Source organism: Littorina saxatilis, linkage group LG3 (assembly GCF_037325665.1).
Source record: "Littorina saxatilis isolate snail1 linkage group LG3, US_GU_Lsax_2.0, whole genome shotgun sequence".
NCBI lineage: Eukaryota > Metazoa > Mollusca > Gastropoda > Littorinimorpha > Littorinidae > Littorina > Littorina saxatilis.
This window is the reverse complement of record NC_090247.1, coordinates 45557487-45578174: the sequence shown is the minus strand read 5'-3', so window position 1 is coordinate 45578174 and position 20688 is coordinate 45557487. Positions and strand designations below refer to the sequence as shown.

At 46.1% G+C, this 20688-nt stretch overlaps 1 protein-coding gene across 2 annotated transcripts in view; it reads left to right on the top strand.

Annotated features, from left to right (window-relative positions):
• The window catches only part of LOC138960791 (polycomb protein SCMH1-like), a 103668-nt gene that overhangs the window by 28416 nt on the left and 54564 nt on the right, over nt 1–20688 (top strand). For both annotated transcript variants that reach the window (XM_070332443.1, XM_070332444.1), the window contains exons 5-8: nt 2569–2657; nt 3055–3298; nt 13789–14040; nt 19992–20192. In XM_070332443.1, the coding sequence (XP_070188544.1) occupies nt 2569–2657; nt 3055–3298; nt 13789–14040; nt 19992–20192 (786 nt within the window). The remainder of the gene's footprint in view (nt 1–2568; nt 2658–3054; nt 3299–13788; nt 14041–19991; nt 20193–20688) is intronic.

Sequence of the window (20688 nt, the reverse complement as noted above, 5' to 3'; positions counted from 1 at the left end):
TAGAGTTCTGTTTGTGATGTGGTCTGGCGGCTTTGGTGTGTCTGTATGTTCGGGCCTTCCTTTGAGAAGCCATAACAGTTATTATAGGGCTTAGAAATATGCTCTAAAATTCTCAATCCCGTTTGAGTGGACTTCGCCTTCAAAGGTGATTGTGGCATCGTGCAGTACGAGAAGCTGCAACGACTCCCCTCTCACCCAGCACACCAGCACACCCAACAGATGACGAAGAACAGGCTGAAAAGAAGCAGTTTCAACCATCTGGCCAAGCAGCTAGAGAGAACCCAAACCAGCTTCCTACCACGCACCCCTGAAGAACAAGAGCCCCTCCAAGACGCTGAAGAGTGGAACAGCCAGCTCAGCAAGGTGGTCTTTGTTACTGACATGCCAGGAGTGACCAGCAAGAGAGAGCAGCAGGACGCAGTCCTCAAGAACCTCACGCTGGAGATGATGCACCAGGACTACAACGCCTCAGTATGGACTCACATCTACACTGACGGGTCCTCAGATGGTGCCATCAAAAACGGAGGAAGCGGGATCCTGGTACGCTACCCAGACGGACACACCCTTTCAAGATCCCTGCCTGCCGGAGAGCTGTCATCCAACTACCGGGCAGAACTCACCGCTCTCAGAGAAGCAGTTAGCCTGGTCAGCGAACACCCACCCTCTCACGCCGTCTTCCTGACCGACTGCAGATCCGCCGTCCAAAGCCTGCAGTCGCCCAAAGAGCAGCTGGAACGAGACACCCAGCGTCTTCTTTGCACTCTCTCCCAGAGCACAAACGTCGCTGTCCAGTGGATCCCTGCTCACTGTGGCCTCTCAGGGAACGAGGAAGCGGACAGACTGGCCAAGACTGGCAGCCATCTGGAGCAGACAAGACCAACAGTCTCTTACAGTGAAGCCAAAACCCTGGTGAAAAGACACTACCAAACCACCTGGAATGCCCAACACAGCCTGCCATCTGATGATCAGATGCCCAACTTACAGCGCCATCAGCAGACCATCCTCTTCCGCCTACGGACTGGACACTGTCGACTGCGTGCCCACATGCACCGCCTTGGTCTGTCGCACACACCGAACTGCCCGTGCGAAACAGGCCCACAGACCCCGGAGCACATCCTGCAGACCTGCCCGCTCCACCAGGAAGCCAGAACAGATCACTGGCCACAAGGTGCCACACTGCAGGAGCAACTCTGGGGCACCAAAGACTCCCTGATCCTGACCACTAGCTTTATTCAAGCTACAAAACTTGAAGTCTGACCTGAGGCCAAAAAAAATCCTGGAACGCCGAAGAAGAAGAAGAAGGTCTGGCGGCTTTGGTGTGTCTGTATGTTCGGGCCTTCCTTTGAGAAGCCATAACAGTTATTATAGGGCTTAGAAATATGCTCTAAAATTCTCAATCCCGTTTGAGTGGACTTCGCCTTCAAAGGTGATTGTGGTGTTTCGGCACTCGGTTACATTAAGCGTCGTCGACAGGGATGGGACTCGACATGAAATGTTCAGGCCACTGAATCATTTTCGTGCTGTTCCCATTCCACCAACCTGGGAGGGACCTAAGCTTGGCGGGTCCATGGTTCGGAACTTTGGGGACAAAGTTCATTCAAAGGGGGTCGAGTGTGACAGGGAGACTACCGTCGCCCTTCACAGCAGACTCTGCAGAGTTGTTCACCTTAGAAGTTGTGGGCTTTCCTTGCATGTACCCGTAAGTTGTCCTCACTGTAAAAGTGCAAAGGTCGAATCTATTTATCGAAAAATCCACTGTCATCTATCTCTATATATTTATATATATAGATAGATATATACGGCTTATGTGTCCGTGTGTGTGTGTGTGGTGGCAACACCTGTGGATTGTAGAGTTCTGTTTGTGATGGGGTCTGGCGGCTTTTGTCTGTCTGTATGTTCTGGCCTTTGAAAAGCCATAACAGTTAATATAGAGCTTAGATATAAGCTCTAAAATTCTCAATCCCGTTTGAGAGGACTTCGCCTTCAAAGGTGATTGTGGTGAACCGCCACGCTGTCTGTCTCTGTCTCGCGATTCACCTAGTTTAATATAAAGTTTCAAAAATAAACTTTGATTTAATTAATATACTTATCAACTCACATACTGAATTCCCTCCCAACCTGCCCCGCATATTGTGTTAAAGGGGTATGTGTTTCAGAACGGAATGAGTGTCACCGGTGTATGTCCGGCGCATGCGCAGGACACCGGTAGGGGAGGTAACTACCATGGACCATGCCTTATATGGTATAGAGTTTTGTTTTTAAGAGTTACCTCCCGTGGTACCACGGATGAGTGCTTCAATACCTTAGCAACAAAATGAAGTTATTGCTATCTATGTGAGTTGGTAAGTATATTAATTAAATCAAAGTTTATTTTTGAAACTTTATAATATGCGGGCTCACAGTAAGGTCCATTCCACCTTTCAAATCTGATCGCATTTCAGAGTATGAATATACATGTGTAGTTACATTTTAAAAACTGCAATGCATTAGAATTGTTTTTAAGAAGAAAGAAAAATGTTTTGTTTTGATTGTGAATGAATACGAGTATTTATGTATGTATATATACAGGTTTTCGGATGAACCCATCCTGTTGGCCTTCCTTCCTGCAGAAAACTCTTCATGGCGCAAAGATTGCACCAGACCGCTGCTTTAAAAAGGTTCTAATCTTGCATGTTCTGTCTCTGACATCTTTCTTCCATTTCTTTTACGCAGTTTCATTCTTTTTTCTTTAATCTGTGAGCTGCTCTTCCTGCAGCGTATCTATTTATGGAGCAAAGATCTCTCCTGACTCCTGCTTTAAAAACATGTTTATATAGCATGATGATGGAGTCCTTGAAAACGCTGTCATTTACTGCACTAAAATACATTTTTTAGAATAATGCATGATATATATGAAATGTTTTAACGTGATGTACTTATTTATATACATACATACACACACACACAAATTGAGTTTCTTTTCAGTGAGTTGATAGCTAGCAGACTGCGATACAGAAATAGAAGAAGCTTACTGATTGTTTCATGCTCATAATCAGAAACTGATTTCTTTTCCAGGAGCCCCCTACTCCTCGCTGCAACCACTTTGAAGTTGGGATGAAACTGGAGGCAGTGGACCGAAAGAACTCGCAGCTCATTTGTCCCGCCACAGTCGGGGCAGCGAACGGTGAGCAGATCCATGTCACTTTCGATGGCTGGAGGGGAGCTTTCGACTACTGGTGTCGCTTTGATAGCAGAGACATCTTTCCTGTCGGTTGGTGTGCAACTACCACTCATCCACTGCAGCCGCCAGGGCAAAAAGGTATGTATTAATGCGTGTGAGAAGATGTGTGTTTATATCTGTCAGTCTGTATAAAGGCAGGGAGGTAGTATGCTGGCGTTCAAACCAGTTTATCGCAATCAGCATGGGTTCCAATCATGGGTTCCTTGAGGGATTTGTTTCCCAGAGTAAACTGTGCAGACTGTCCTCGGTGTCCGAACACCCCAGTGTGCATGCATAAAGATCACAGCGAATGTCTCGTGCTCAGGGCTTGCCAAACATGAACACAAGCATGCAGAACAAAAGAAGAAGAATAAACATCTCGGTATTCCTGTCCTTCAATTGCAGCATTTTATTTTCCAGTCAAGTGTTCGGTTTATCAAATATTTGCAGATAAAGCACAAATGACTGTATGTTACATTTACACCATAACATAATTTCAAGGTGCTGTCATTTTCTTAGGTTCAGCTTTAGGCAACTGTTTCACTATTTGATGGCTGAATGTAGAGTTGATCTGTACTAAAGCAACACTTGAAAAAAGTTTCTCCTGTCTCAATATAAGCAAAATCATTTATCCGTTAGTTACTTTACACCAAAGCCCAGAATCAAAGTTACAATTCAACATTTACCTATTTACACTGTTTTTAAAACAATGAAATTCTCTATGGAAGTGCAGAAAAGGTTCCAGTAAATTTTCATGTCATTTGTTTTGCAAACCTTAACCTCAATCATCAGGTTATTACTTAATTTGAAAAAAGCACGGTCAGCGGTGTAGAAATTATTATCAAATCACCCTCTTTAAATATTTTTACACTATTTTGGTCTGCAGTTTTTTGAGTTACAAACAAGAAATCATAACAAATCCTTTTCACGATAGAATAGTCAGGTTGGTACTCCACTACGGTACCAAATGTTAATTTTACCCATGATCTGTACGTTACTTTACACCAAACAGCAAGTACAAGGTACTGAATTTACATTTAATGGGCTATGCTCACATCAGTTAAACAGTATTTCTAACTTGTTTGTTCTAAGCTACCTGTCTCAAGTCAAAATAAAGGGTTAAATTAATGGTTGTGCCTTTTTGGTTGTGTGTACCGTACTTTCCGGGTGACAAGGCGCTTTGTTATACAAGACGCAGTCCCCCTTCTTTTTAAAAAAAATTGTAATCCAGTCACCCATTGGACGCAGGGGGCCCATAGGGCACACCAAAATGACCCAGTTTTTGCCATGAGAGGTGGTTCCCCTGTCATATCTGAGAGAGGAAACACTTCCTGCACCGGGGTCAGTGACCGGTCAGTGACCGACTTTAACTGAGTGAAAATATGTGTGCTCTGTGTGTGCGGCCAGATCAAAGGCATTGTGATAGCTGGGTGGCCTTGTTTATAGACACGACCTTCTTCCCAGGGGTCAATGACCCAGTTTTTGCCATGAGAGGTGGTTCCCTTGTCATATCTGAGAGAGGAAACACTTCCTGCACCGGGGTCAGTGACCGGTCAGTGACGGAGTTTAACTGATATGAGTGGAAATCTGTGTGTGCGGCCAGATCAAAGGCAGGGCAGTACCTAGTAGCTGAAACATGCATTTAATATCATATTCTTACTCCGAATCACATTAGCATTGAGTCACCTGAGATGCTTATCACTGAAAAACGCTTACCCGGCTAAAGAATTTAAAGGGAAGCAACCCCATCACCAAAACGAAAGTGAAAGTAGCTTTGGTAATGGGCCAGTACACCGGGAGTTACCTCCCATACGGGTGTATGCCACGTCACTTCCTCTAGGAACACGTGCCTATTATCATACGTCTTTTTCACCTCGGAGAGGACGGTTCACTTTTTGACGCTCTGTGGCTGACCTTGTGTGTTTGAGTGACACCCGCCGGCCACGTTACCCAGCTTGTCTGCTCGCCTTGCCTACAGTTTGGTGAGCTCGTTCCCGTTTGTTGTTGGTTGTTTGCGCTGTTTCGTTACTGTACGTTGTCCGTTTTTTACGGACTTGTGTGTCAGTGACTTGCGTGTTTCGCCATTTTGTTGTGTGAGTTAGTTAGCTAACTCGTGTGACTTTGCTAGTAGCTCTGCGTGCCCTCTTTCTGTTTGGGCAAGTGTAGCTTTAGTATTTTGTTGACGCGTAAGCGTGTGTGTTTACTGTGTTTTCAGTCGTTTTGACTTACGTTTCAGTAAATCTTTTTGGCTTTGCCACGTGTTGTTGACGTTTGTGTCAGTGTCTTGCGTGTCGCCATTTTGTTGTGTGAGTTAGTTTTCTAGCTCGTGTGACTTTGTTTGTAGCTCTCCGTGCCTCTGCTTGTGGGGCAAGTTTAGCTATAGTATTTTGTTAACGCATTAGTGCGTGTGTTTACTGAATTTTCCAGTCGTTTAGACTTATGTTTCAGTAAATTTTTTTCGCGTTGCCACGTGTTGTTGTCAACATGTCTGATTCAGACAAGCGCCGTGGCAAGTCGGACCCCAAGGGGAAAATTAAGGCTAAGTCTTCCTCTTCCAAAGCAACGTTACTTGTTACAGACCAAGAGCGTAACACTTTGTTGGCTGTACCAATTTCGGCGCCTAGCGCTGTTACTACTTCTGCTTCTTTTGCGGCGCCTAGCGCTACTGTTACTTCTGCACCTGTCTCTACATCGGAGACTTCGTCTTCTTTGTTAGCACCTGGACAAGGTGCGTTGGTTTCCTCTCTGTTAAAGTCACTGGTTCCAGAAATCCGCAGCTTGGTGCAGGCAGAATTTCAGCGTTCCGTCGCCAGCAGTTCGGCGTTTCCGGCATCTGGCAGTGACGTCCGGGCATTGGCTTCCGTGTCTTTGTCCTCCACTTCCGGCTTGGAGCAGCGTCCTCCCTCTTCAGCGTCGGTTGGTAAGCAGAGCTGGTCCGATAGCCCTCGTGAGGCGCCTGGACGTTCTCCTTCGGGGGACAGCTCTTTCGCATCGGGTCACGACCGATACCTTGCTGATCTTTCATTTCCGGCGATAACCTACGAGGCCCCGGACTTGTTCGAACAGCGGCGGCAGTCGGTTTCGACTGCCGCATTTCCGGCACTTGCCGGAAGTGATGATCCGTCCGCTCCGGCACGCTACGGCGGTCGCGGCAGGATGGAGTATTCACTGACTTCCGGTCCTTCCGGATCGCGAAGTCAACCAGTGCAGTCTTCACTTCCGCATTTTGCGGTTCCGTTGACTACACTTCCGGTTTCGGCCGGAAACGCTTCTTCCTCTTCTGGTGGTTCCTTCCGGATACCAGATAGTGGATTACAGCGTGCGCCTTCCGGCTTTCAAGCGCCTAGGCTTGAGCAGGCATCACTCCACTCAGTCGGGGGAGTGACGTCAGCTCATCCAGCTCCGGTTTTTGCGGATGGTCGTCCTGCTTACCCTTTACCTTCACAGGATTTTGGGCGGCAGGATGACGTTAGTGCTCAGGCTTTTCCGGTTTCCGGTTTGCCAGGGCATGCTTCTGCTTCCGGAACTGGTGACTTCGGTCAGGGTTCCACGTGTGACTATTCTGATGCTCCATCAGTGGTCAGCGAGGAGTCGCGGGGCGTGTTTCCGTCGAAGCTCAAGGCTGTTCTTGACGTCGCGGCGGAAGTAACGTCTCGTTATTTTCCTGAAGGGGTGGTGGCTGCGGACTCTTCCGCATCATTCGTTCCTTCTGCCATGGCGGACTTCCGGCCGGCACAGGAGGATGTTTCTTCCTTCCGGTTCGCCGAGTCTCCGTCAGTGGCTTACCAACTTTCGCATTCACTGGTTCGTCCAGCACATGCGGGGAGTGGTATTCGGCCAGTGCCTGTTCCGTTACTGCTTCCTTTTGGTCCAGTTCCGGAATCAGCTCAGCAGTGGGTGGCTTCAGCTGCCCAAGCCTCTTCCTTCGTGCCTACGGCCAATAGGAAGCTTGGCATGCCCAATCAGAGCCAGAATTGGCTGGCGTCTTTTGCACTCCCTAGGGCTACCCTTCCGGTTTCCCGGGAATTGCTGCCTCTTCTGACTAAACCGATCAAGCGTGATTCGGTTTTGCCGGTTTCCGAGGCTTCCCTCCTCTCTGCTGAGGAGGTTGGACGTCGGCAGATCGAACTGTCCTCCATTGCGGAGACTCTCGTTCGGGCTCTGTCTCGGGCATTGACCGATTCGCTAGTTCCTTTCACTCTCAGTGAAGAACAGAATGCGGACGATGTCTCTGCGCTTTTGGCCGCATTGGCCAAGGTCAATGAGGAACAATTGCGTCTTTCCTCCCTGCAGTACACCCAAGCGGTACTCTGCAGGAGGGATCTCTTCCTCTCGCAGTCCCAATTCACGGAACTGGCTACTAGGGAGACCTTGAGAGTCTCCCCGGTCTCAGAGGAGTCTCTCTTCTGTCCGCTGGCACTGGATGCCAGACAGAAGGAGATTCAGTCAAACAAGGACAGTCAGTTCCTTGACTACACTCTGAAGGGGGTGAAACAGTCTCAGCCTTCTAAACAGAAGCAGGCTCAGACATCGTCTAACCCCAAGCCAGCTCAGAAGCGGCAGGCTCCGCCGGCCGCTCGTGGTGGGAAGAAGAGGACGGCATCGGGGAGGGGGCGTGGCGGCTCTGGAAGTAAGCCACACCCCCAATGAAGCGCTCCCGATCTCACCTCCCTCCCGCCCTCCACCTTGGTGATGGCGGGAGGCCCCTCTCGGGCACTTTCTCGTTGGATGTCGGTAGTAGACAGCCAATGGATTGTGGGAGTGGTGAGATCGGGCTTCCGTCTACTCTGGCGGGAGGAAAAGGCGCCTCTTCCCCGAGTGCCTCCGCGGTTCAAGCCCCCCTTCTCGCAGGAAGCACGTTCCGTCTTGCAGTCGGAAATTGCCTCCCTGGAGCAGAAGGGCGCGGTGGAGAGAGTTCGGGTCCACAGCTCCCTGGGATTTTACGGGCGTCTGTTCGCTGTTCCCAAAGCATCAGGAGGATGGCGTCCCGTGTTGGATTTATCTCTCCTCAATACTTTCTTGAGGGAGATAAAATTCAAGATGGAGACGCCAGCCTCTGTCCGAGACTCTCTCCGCCCAGGAGACTGGGTGACCTCGATCGATCTCACGGACGCATACTTTCACATTCTTATGCATCCGGCCGACCGGAAATGGCTTCGTTTCCGGTGGGGAGATCAGATCTACCAGTTTCGCGCACTCCCTTTCGGGCTGTCTCTCGCACCATGGATTTTCACCATGGTGGTGAGACAGGTCTGTGCACTGGTGAGGTCCCAGGGTATCCGTCTGCGGGCTTATCTGGACGACTGGCTCATCATGAACCAGTCCCAGAGCGGCTGTTCGCAGGATACCCTGACGGTTCTTCGAGAATCCAACTCGTTGGGGTTCTCGATCAACCGGGTAAAGTCGGAGCTGACCCCGTCACAGACATTCACTTATCTGGGGATGTCTTTCGACACGGTCGCTTGGACTGTCCAGCCTTCTCAGAGAAGGGTGGACAAGCTCCAAGCCCAGATTCGCTCCACTTTACCTCTCCTGATGGCTTCCATCCGCTCGCTCGCCTCCATCTTGGGGCAGATGGAGTCTATGGCTCTTCTGGTTTCACTGGGCCGGGTCCACAAACGTCCGCTTCAGTTCGCGCTGAAGCCGTTTGTGGACTCTCCTCTGGTGGACTGGGACGCCCTCATCCCTTTGCAGGGATGGTTCCAGTCTGCGACCCTTCCGTGGTTGGACACGGAGTGGGTCTGCAGAGGTGTTCCGATCGTCGTGCCCCTCCCCGACCTGGACCTCTTTACAGATGCGTCCAGGGAGGGTTGGGGGGCACATACAGATCTTCAGACTACTTCCGGTCTGTGGACGACGGAGCAGTCCTTGTGGCACATCAACTTGCTGGAGCTAGAGGCAGTTGCTCTAGCTCTGGCCAAGTTTCTGCCCTCCCTGTACGCCAAACATGTTCGTCTGTTTACAGACAACATGACAGTGGCGGCGTACATCAACAAGCAGGGAGGCTCGCGGTCCCCGTCTCTCTCGGAGAGGGCTTGCGAGATCCTGGTGTGGTGCTTTCAGCATCATATCACGATCTCGGCCAGGTACCTTCCAGGGAGGCTGAACACTTTGGCGGATGCGCTCTGTCGTTCCGGTACAGTGCTTCAGTCGGAGTGGACGATCACTCACGGGGCACTGCTTCGCCTTTGGGCCCAGGTCCAAAAGCCTCTGGTGGACCTTTTTGCCACAAGGTACTCAAAGAGGCTTCCGGTGTTCGTCTCGCCATTCCCGGACCCTCAGGCATGGCGAGTGAACGCTCTGGACTTTCCCTGGACGGGTCTGGAGGCGTACGCCTTTCCTCCCTTTCCGTTACTCAGCCGAGTAATCCGGAAAGCGGAGATGGAGGAGCCGGCCCTTCTTCTTCTGGTCGCTCCTCTGTGGCCGTCGCAGGTCTGGTTTCCAGATCTTCTTCGGCTCGCCCAAGGGCCCCCCATTCCTCTCGCACTCGTGCGAGGGGAACTAGTGCAGCCCCGAACAGGCATTCCACACGAGGAGCCCAGTCTTCTGAAGCTTCACGTGTGGAAGTTGTTCGGGACTCGCTGAAGCGCTCTGGGGCGTCGTCTTTGACTCTGGACTTGGTGGCTCGCTCGCATAGAGCGTCCACCTCTTCAGTTTATGCTTCCCACTGGAAGGCATGGACTGCCTGGTGTTCAGCTAGAGGGGTGAGTTCGGTGGCTCCGCGCTCTATTCAGGTCGCTAACCACCTCTCTTTCATGTCTTCGCAGGGCGCCTCAGTCTCCTCGTTGAGGGTCCGGCGCTCCGCTATCTCGGCGACTCTTAAGCAGATTGGTCGTTCTGTTCGAGTCGGGGGCGTTATAGCTGCAGTCATTAAAGGGGCTGCTCTTAAGGAAGCTAAAGCTCGTTTGCCCGCTCCCAAGTGGGACTTGTTTTTAATCCTGGAATTCCTTCGTTCTGCGGATTTTGAGCCTTTAAGCGAGGCCAGTCTGTTCAATGTCACTCGCAAAGCGCTGTTTCTCCTTTTGTTGGCTACGGCCCGACGGGGTAGCGAGGTCCACGCCCTGTCGGGTCAGCCTGGAGATATCTCCTTTGAGCCGGACGGTTCCGCATCTTTGCGTTTCCGGCCTGATTTCCTGGCCAAGAATCAGTCTCCGGGGCAGGCCTCTCCGCTGGTTAGAGTTAAGGCTCTGACCAGCGCGTTGGCCCCGGATGACCCCGATTCGGTCAATTGCCCTGTGAGGGCACTTCGTCTGTACTTAGCCCGGACTCAGCCGATTCGGTCTAGTTCTCAGAAGTTGTTGTTTATCTCTCTCCTTACTAGGCGCGAGAAAGATTTGTCGAAGGTAACGTTGGCCCGGTGGGTGTCCTCGCTCATCAAGCAGGCTTATGAGTGGAGTCGCACAAAGAGGGGGGGGGTTATGCCCTCCTTGCCACTTGACTCGGCCCGAGCCCATGAAACGAGGGCGTGGGCATCCTCTCTGGCAGTTCTGCGCTCCAGACGTCTAGAGGAGGTGCTGACAACTGCGTATTGGCGTTCCGAAGATGTTTTCATAAACTTTTATCTTCGGGACGTCACAGCTCTTCGACAGGATGGCTCCAGAGGCCTTCCAGCGCTCATAGCAGCAGGCCAGTTCCTGTCCAGAACTTGATGGTGAGTTTTGATTCATTTCTAGCCCACCGCCTTGTTGATGTTATCTGCTAATGTGATTCGGAGTAAGAATATGATATTAAATGGAAAATTTCCTAAATAAATTATCATTTAATTAATATACTTACCCGAATCACATACTGTATTCCCTCCCACCTGCCCCGCTTATGGTTTTAAGATTTTTTAAAGCCGTATGATAATAGGCACGTGTTCCTAGAGGAAGTGACGTGGCATACACCCGTATGGGAGGTAACTCCCGGTGTACTGGCCCATTACCAAAGCTACTTTCACTTTCGTTTTGGTGATGGGGTTGCTTCCCTTTAAATTCTTTAGCCGGGTAAGCGTTTTTCAGTGATAAGCATCTCAGGTGACTCAATGCTAATGTGATTCGGGTAAGTATATTAATTAAATGAAAATTTACTTTAGAAATTTTATATTATCACAAGTTGTTTGACTGGTACTCAAGCGGTCTCTTTGATTTTTTTCGTATTTCATACACGGATTAGGCGCTTCGTTATACAAGACGCAGGGGTCGAACTCAAGGAAAAAAGTCGCGCCTTATGACCCGGAAAGTACGGTACATCTTTACACAAAAGGATGGTGTAAAGTAACATACAGAAGGCTCCGAAGATCTGCAGGTCCATTTGAAGGGTAATTTCTCTTTTATTTAGCTCATAAACCCTCAACAGACTGTTATGTGCTGTTTTTAGCATTATTATGTGCTGCATATGGTCTCAGTAAAAAAAACAAGGTGATGTATGTTACATTTACACCAAAATGTCCCAACAGTGGTCCTTCTGAGGTAAATTTTGTCATTCAGTGTGCTTGTTTTCATGTTGAAACAAAGGTTTGGTCTTGCTGGTTGTTCTTAAGCACTGATAAGTTATCTTCTGTCTCTAAAACAAATTCATTGTCATTTTCAAGTATTCTCAGTATGTACGTTACATTTACACCCTTGTCAGATGGCCTCACTTAAGTCTCTCTACGAGCCAACAGGTGCAAGCACTAGGAATCCTGTGACCATAGTTTAACTACCAGGTGTCTGAGGTATAAGAAAACACACACTTTTGTGTATTATGGCATTATTTAAGGACTGTGAGTGTGACAAAACTTGTTTGGGCAAGTAGATACAATTTCATTTACACCAAACGCATATTTTTAACTTAGAAGTACAATTAAATTACATCAAACACAACTTTTTCGCTCAATTTAAAAAAAAATACAATCATCCTACCAAATGACTTTTCTCTGCAATGATTTTTGACTCACATGCGAAGCAAAAGTGAGTCTGTACTCACCCGAGTCGTCCGGCCGGCCGGCCAGAAAACTTTAACGTTGGATATTTCTTGGACACTATTCAGTCTATCAGTACCAAATTTGGCAAGATGGTGTATGATGACAAGGCCCCAAAAAACATACATAGCATCTTGACCTTGCTTCAAGGTCAGGGTCGCAGGGGCCATTAATGTTGTCTAAAAAACAGCTATTTTTCCCATTTTTCCCATTTTCTCTGAAGTTTTTGAGATTGAATACCTCACCTATATATGATATATAGGGCAAAGTAAGCCCCATCTTTTGATACCAGTTTGGTTTACCTTGCTTCAAGGTCAAGGTCACAGGAGCTCTTCAAAGTTGGATTGCATACATATTTTGAAGTGACCTTGACCCTGAACTATGGAAGATAACTGTTTCAAACTTAAAAATTATGTGGGGCACATGTTATGCTTTCATCATGAGACACATTTGGTCACATATGATCAAGGTCAAGGTCACTTTGACCCTTATGAAATGTGACCAAAATAAGGTAGTGAACCACTAAAAGTGACCATATCTCATGGTAGAAAGGGCCAATAAGCACCATTGTACTTCCTATGTCTTGAATTAACAGCTTTGTGTTGCATGACCTTGACCTTGGGTCAAGGTCACATGTATTTTGGTAGGAAAAATGTGTAAAGCAGTTCTTAGTGTATGATGTCATTGCTAGGTTTAGTTATTTGACCTTGACCCTGAAGGTCAAGGTCATGTAAAGGTCAAGGTCAAGCATGTGAGTCGTATGGGCTTTGCCCTTCTTGTTTTAAGTAAGTTTGACCAGAAACATTTTTTTAAGATAGTTTCTCTTTTTTCATGATTATTTACACCAAATGTAACGTACTGACCAGCTAAAAAAGAACGTTCAAAATCCAAAACCTATGTTCAGATCAAACTTTCATTAATCTAACATATGTTTCTCCATCCATTTCTGGACCTATTAAAAATTAGATTGAGATGATACCCTTATCAGTAACTTGGTTATTCAATGCCCAATGTACCATGCGTTTCGCGTAACGCCTTGTGTGCCCAAAAAGGTGCTTTTTTCTGGAACAAAGTCAATTTTCTCAGCATCCAGACGACCGACAGACATAAATTTGGTATGGATAGAATCTGCATGAGGAATACTTCATAACTGTATTGTTTATATTGTAGTCATTTAAAAACAGAATAAAATACAAAGTAATAAAAGTATCCAGAACAGGATTTTTGCATTTGGACACCTTGACAGATTCCTGACCATAAATGTGTGCGTGTGTTGCTGTGACCACTGGGTTACTATGATAACAAATGAGCATGTAGTTCACTGCCACTTTTACTGCCACAAGTTATCATGTGTGTGTTAATATGAGGATGTATAAACAATTAAACTGGTGTGTTCTTTTGACTGCTAGCTTTTTCTAAATTTTGCTTTTTACGTTAGACATAACCGCTTGTTCAAGAAAGAAAAAACATCTTGAAATAGAATGTTTGCGAAGTGCAGTTTGTAGTTTTGATGTCAGGGTAAAATGAAATATGTACATCAAACTCTGCATGAATGAGTCCCATTATATCTGCGCGTTGACTTGACAGCTGTGTTAACTGGGGGTGAGCAGAAGAACATCCACTCTATCAGTACTTTCCTGAACAACAGGTATGCCCACTTACAAGGCCAGCAAGCTGATGAAGGAAACAGACCTGTCTGTCAGTGTCAACTCCCCTGGTCCCAGTATGCCTGTCCCTTCCCCCTCCCCCACCTCCCCGAACACCTCCACCTCCTCTGCTGCATCCATGGCAACCACAGACCGCCGGCCGCAGTCCCCTCCGGAGAGCAGCCAGCAGGCAGCTTCGTCTTTGGTGACTGTGTCAGAACCTGATACTAGCTCAACACACAGTTCTGTCACAGGTGTGTTCCACGTGCAATTTGCTTAACAATGAGAGGTGGCTTGCATATATGTGGGTATGGGTTGGTGAGTTTCACTTTCAGCATATCGGTAGGTATTCTCTTTTTCATATCAATAGGTAATCTGTAGATTTATGTATGGACAGTTTTGGGAGATATCATTGTTTGTTGGAGCTGAAATTATGGAATAAGCCTCTGCATAAAAGAGTCTACTGATTTTAAAAGATATTAAGGATATGGTGCGCCAAATTGATATTACTATCGTTAACTGTTATATAGAGTAAAGAGACCAAAAAGCAATGTACTCACGTTAAAATGACGAACACGGAACGAATAACAGTGACGTTTCGACCTATGGGTCTTCTTCAGGCACAAAAACACAAAAGTACACACACAAAAAAGAAGAAGAAAGACGATAGAACAGATAAAGAGGAGAATAACTGACAAAACAACTGCACTGCACAAACCAACAAATGACAAAGACAGAGAAGCAAGGGAAGCTACTCGAGGGGAAGCCAACAATAACACAGGCAAGAAAAAGTTAGAGTTGAAAAGCGGCAGTTTTGAGGTCTGTAGACCAAACAAAATGTGGGGGGGGGGGAATGAATGGGAACGAAAGAGGAAACTCACGTATCTGTGCACACACACACACGCACACACACATACACACAAGGTGGAACAGCGGGGGGAAGGTTTAGATGAATGAATTAACGGCGGATGTTATTTCCATCGGGGCAGGTAGTGCGGAGGGATGATATGATGTGGGACTCCCTGAGTTTGCGCTCGAAGGAGTTGCCACGTACTTTCGGATGAGACGAAAAACCGAGGTCCCTTCGTGTACACTACATTGGGGTGTGCACGTTAAAGATCCCACGATTGACAAAAGGATCTTTCCTGGCAAAATTGTATAGGCATAGATAAAAAATGTCCACCAAAATACCCGTGTGACTTGGAATAATAGGCCGTGAAAAGTAGGATATGGGCTGAAATGGCTGCGATCTGCTGGTCGATGTGAATGCGTGATGTATTGTGTAAAAAATTTCATCTCACACGGCATAAATAGATCCCTGCGCCTTGAGTCCGAGTCTGGAGATACGCGCGCGATATAAGACTTCATATAACGTACTTGCCACAGAGCCATGACTCTGACATGATCAAGTGAGTGATTAACGGCGGTGAATTAAAATGAAGGGATACTGGCCTATTGCGGGAATGACGGATGTCGGCCAGATGCTCGGAGAAACGCACCTCGAGGGTGCGCGCAGTTTCTCCGATATAAATCTGGCGACAAGAGAAGCAGACGATCGCATAGACAACGTTGTGACTTTGACAGTCAAACGTTCTCTTGACCGTGAAGGAGCCACGAGGGCCTTGGAGGCAGGTGTCAGAGTGGAGGAAGGGAGAAGATTTGCAATTTCGTTTAGAACAAGGAAATGTCCCAGGGGCTGTGGGGTTGGTGGGACTGTGAAGACGGGATATCACCAAGAGGTCGCGAACGCTGCGGTCTTTTCTGAAAGCACAGAGTGGTTTTTGAGCAAAGATCGAACCAACAGAGTCACTTCCTTGAAGGATGTGCCAGTTTGATTTCAGGATTCTGCTTACTGGCATGTTGTGGGAATGAAACAGTAGGGAAACGACGGGTCTGTCACTGTCCCTAGATGGTGTAGGACTGAGGGCGGACTCTCGACAGACCTGGGTAACACACAGAAGGGAGTCACGGACGAGTGCATCAGGGTAGTTGCGGGCCAAAAAGAAAGACGTCATCAAGACAGACTGTTGGTGGAAGTCGTCGTCTTCAGAGCAGAGCCTCCAAAGACGAAGGAATTGAGAGAAAGGAATGCTGCTTTTGTTGGCAGGATGATGAGAAGAGTTGAAATCAAGGTATGAATGAGCGTCAGTTTCTTTGTAGAAGACAGAGGTGGTGAAGCGACCATGCAAGATGGAGATGGAGATGTCAAGAAAGACCACAGATGAGGAAGAGATGTTGAATGTGAACTTTGATGCTGGGATGGAATGCTTGGATGAAGTAAAAGAAATCGAGAAGGAGGGGTTCAGACAGAGAAGTGGCACCCAAACCATCGTCGATTTTTTCTCCTTCTTTGTCTTAGTATTTCTCACCTCCATATTACGTCCCCCTCTCTAATACGACATACGACCGTCCATACGAGGACTTATAACGACTTTTCTCAAAATTATCACGGGGTTGGTTTACTCTGACTTATATCTCCAGTCGAGTGAGTAAGCGATACGGACACAAACACGTGCTGAAATCCTGTCCGTGTACATCACTTCGGCACGCTAACGGCTGAAGCCATGGTTTTTCGTTTTTATTTTAGGTCATTACTTTATTTTGAATTTAGATAAAGGTCATTCGCCAGATGTCTGCTTCATTTTGCAAAGAACTGTGCAGGAACTCCTACCTTTTAAACACGCAAAGTTACAGAAACGTTATGAAAGTAATCCGATCATCGAACCAAAATCGAAAGTTGTGGTGACGTCATGACATTTTGCGATGTACGTATGCAAAGCGTGTGTAACATTTTTGGTCTAGCCAACAATGGCGGCCGACGAACATGGGTTTTGAAATCTGGAATTGTTCTTGGTTTTCCCCGATCCGTGACCGAATGACGCGATATACAACCACGCGTTCGTTTGAATCAATAAATTCTTCTCAGAATCCCGTCAGTGAAGTTTGAAGGTGAGTAGTGGAGTGTCCTAAATTACTCAACTCTGTGGACAGTCCGTAGTGCAGTTGTCCCTAAGTTGAATGAGTGAGTCAAGTTTCATCGTGAAAACTGACACTTTTGGCTACAATTTTACATCAGTTTCAACACACTGCCGCGGTTCTTATTCGTTTTGTTCCTTGCGTTTGGGACACTTTTCTTTGTTTTCAACCAAATTGTTGCTGGGTATCGTATGACTATGATTAGTAGCTGGTATCGACATCGATGTGCATGTTTTGGGACCGCATGCTTTCGTTCGACCTCAGTTTGTTTATTTCAAACCTTAACCCACGAGTAGTTACGGGGCTTGATTAAACAAGCAAGAAAACTGAATTAGAAAACAGGTTACCATAATCGTTTAAGGAAAGAATAACATTACTTTGTGGGCGGAATCAATCAAAACGCCAATGTCATTCCGGATCATTGACGGACCCGGACATAATAAAACAATCCTCCATAATATGACCCCTCCATAATACGACCGAATTTCGGTTACATTTTCAAAGTCGTTATACAGAGGTACCACTGTATCGTTGATACAATATTCACCGATTGCTTTCAACATGGAGGGGTGTGCCTAAATTGCCGTAGGCCTGAGGGATTCCATTTACAAATCACAGGTGAGACAATTTAGGCACACCCCGACATGTTGAAAGCAGCAGGTCGATATTGTAATTGTAAATCTATCCATTCAAAGGATCTTTCTTTTTGGATGTGAAGTGGCACCTCAATTCATCAATTTTATTCATGACTTGTCACGTACTTACCATCGCCTTCGATGCAAGTATAGTCCCATGGAATTACGATGTGCTTAGCACATTATAATTCGCTTGAGGTTATTATGTGCTTTTCTATATTTTACAGACTGACTTTTCCATGGCTTGTTCCTTTTGAGAAGTCTGCAAAGGCCGAATCACAAAGTGACGTTCTCGCTAGAACAATTCCCGCAGTGGGGCACTGCGGTTATGAAATTAAAGGCCCCTCCTGTTTTTGGAACCGCAGGAGCTTTCTAGTTTGCTGTTAGGTAGATTTTTGGTTCCTCTTTCCTGTCATGCTCTCTTTTTCTTCATGAATTCTTTTCTTTTTTCTGCCTTCTTGCTCATTCACCTGTATTTTTTCCAAAAATCTCTTCTCTTGCTGCTTGTCTCGCGATTCATGTATAGTTTAATCTGTTAGTGTTCTGATGTAAGTCCAGCAGTAGATAGGTTAAGCCTATTTTAATTTAGGTATTAATTTAGTTTTACTAAAGCCTGCTGGGACACAAGTAATGTGTTAGTGCATTTGTAAACAGGAATCGCTTGACAAGTGGCCCCCTTCATCCCCCCCTTCCTCGTCCTGATATGGCTCTGCGTAGTCGGCTGGACGTTAAGCAACAAATAAACAAACAAACAAACAAAAAGCTAGAACAATTCGTCATTCATTATGACATGACGTCACATCCTTTTCATGTCTCGGTCACCAAATTGCGTACTTGCTGTCTTCAATTTCCCTTGATTTGTCTATCGTTCGTGCGCATGACCAACCGGCTGGCAGAAACTATTGCAGTCATGGCGACACATGAAACACATGACTTGTATTGATACGCTTGCCATGAAGTGTACATTGAGGCAGATCCATTTGGAGGTGATACACGCTGATTGCCTGACCGCTGAGTGATTGCATTGACCAATCAAAATGTCGAATTAACAAAGAAGGATTTACAATAACTGTTATATAGAGTTTCTAAAAATAGCGTAGGCATAGTCGGATGTTTTGATGATGTTTTCTGGCAAAATGGCTGCTGAACGTTGCGTGTGTCGTCTGCAGTTCGTCCAACTGCAGAACGATCGGGTAGATATGGTTGCGACCTGTGTGACTCAATTTCATGGGCATTACGTAACTAAAATACTACATTTACATTTAGTAGATCATATTCAACTCACCGTCGTCTGATAAGTCCATCATTTCGGTGCTTCGTTTACTGCTTCGTTTAGAATGAAGTAATCAAATCTTCGTTTACCACGAATATTCTGTTGGCCTACCTTCTTCAAACCGCACACATGGAAAAGGGTACGGCCGAAAGTACAAATGATATGATCGAGCTAATATTAAACAAACTCAATAATAATTTAAGAAGAACAGAAGAACGGTCAAACATTTCCTAATGTTGTAGTTTTTGAGTCACTTGAGAAAAAGTGACTCTATGTAATCGGTCAGTGTTAGTCTGTCCGGCCGGCCGGCCGTAGACACCACCTTAACGTTGGACTTTTCTCGGAAACTATCAAAGCGATCGGGCTCATATTTTGTTTAGTCGTGACCTCCAATGACCTCTACACTTTAACGATGGTTTTGTTGACCTTTGACCTTTTTAAGGTCACAGGTCAGCGTCAAAGGAAAAATTAGACATTTTATATCTTTGACAAAGTTCATCGGATGTGATTGAAACTTTGTAGGATTATTCTTTACATCAAAGTATTTACATCTGTAGCCTTTTACGAACGTTATCAGAAAAACAAGGGAGATAACTAGCCTTTTCTGTTCGGCAACACACAACTTAACGTTGGGCTTTTCTCGGAAACTATAAAAGTGACCGGGCTCAAATTTTATGTGAACGTGACTCATTGTGTTGTGAATAGCAATTTCTTCCTGTCCATCTGATGCCTCATATAATATTCAGAACTGCGAAAGTGACTCGATCGAGCGTTTGCTCTTCTTGTTAAAATTGTGTTTCTAGTTGAAATGTACATTTCATGGCAAAAAGACGGTTTCGCAATGGCATTTCAGGGTTTTCCCATTTGGGAACGATACTGACGCGCTTTTGATAAAACTATCGTTAGCTGTTATATAGAGTTTCTGAAACTATAAAACAGCTAACGACAGTTTTGAAACTCAACAGTTAACGATAGTTTCAAAACTATTATAACAGTTAACGATAGTTTTAAAACCATATATAACAGTTAATGATAGTAATATTAATTTGGCGCACCATACAAGGAGTGTTTTGTCATTAAAAATAAAATACAAAATATGTATATATCCATGTTTATGCAGTTCAGTTCTTTTCACTTGTCACTACGCTCCTTAAACTCTTTTAAATCAGCACGTTCCCACAATAATAAATGTGTTCTTATTAAATGTGGAATAGAACATTACACTCCTGCTTTCATGTATGTAATTTGATGTAATTTTATTATCTGTACAAGTACTCTTTGTGTGCTCTTACAATAATGATGCAATGTTGTCTGCTTACAGTCAGCGTGCACATCAGTCCAGGCTGTTACGCAGGCCATTTTCTCAGTGCGCACAAAGTTCGCACGCTGCCACTTCGCCTGGGCCCGGGCAGCTTGTCACGGGTTCTCATGGAGACAGTGCAGAACTGCATTAATTGTGCTACAGACGAGAGGAAAGTCTTCAACCTGGTCAAAGAAGGCAGCAGCAAAGTTTGTGTCACAGGTGAGGATCCCCTGCAGGAGCAGTGGGATGGAAGGTGTTGGCGGAGGGTCCTCATCCTCACTTGAGCTGATTATTTGTTAATTCTTTTAATGTCTTTAAAATACAGGCAAGAGAATCTTCCGCCTAAGTTTATTCTCATTTGGCGTATTCTTATTTGGACTGAATGTAGCTTGTGGGAAATTTGCCGAGGATCACAAGAATGCTGTCGGAAACAGCCGAGCAAGTAGTTTTCTGCTTGTTCCGGAATGGGCAGAAGATTTCAGAGCGCAAACTTTGTTTTTACGGATCCTGTATTTTTGAGACCGCTCGCCATTTTTGTTGCTATGCATCGACAAATTACAAAAGGCCCTTGCTGCCGAAGTTGACTTGACCGTGAAAAACACGTGGAATTTTGGTTGGCTGGAGGAGAAAATAAAAGACTTCGATCTGGTTGACGACACGAAAGGAAAAGAAAGAACACACCGTCTGTTCACGACTCGATCTCAAAAATCAACAA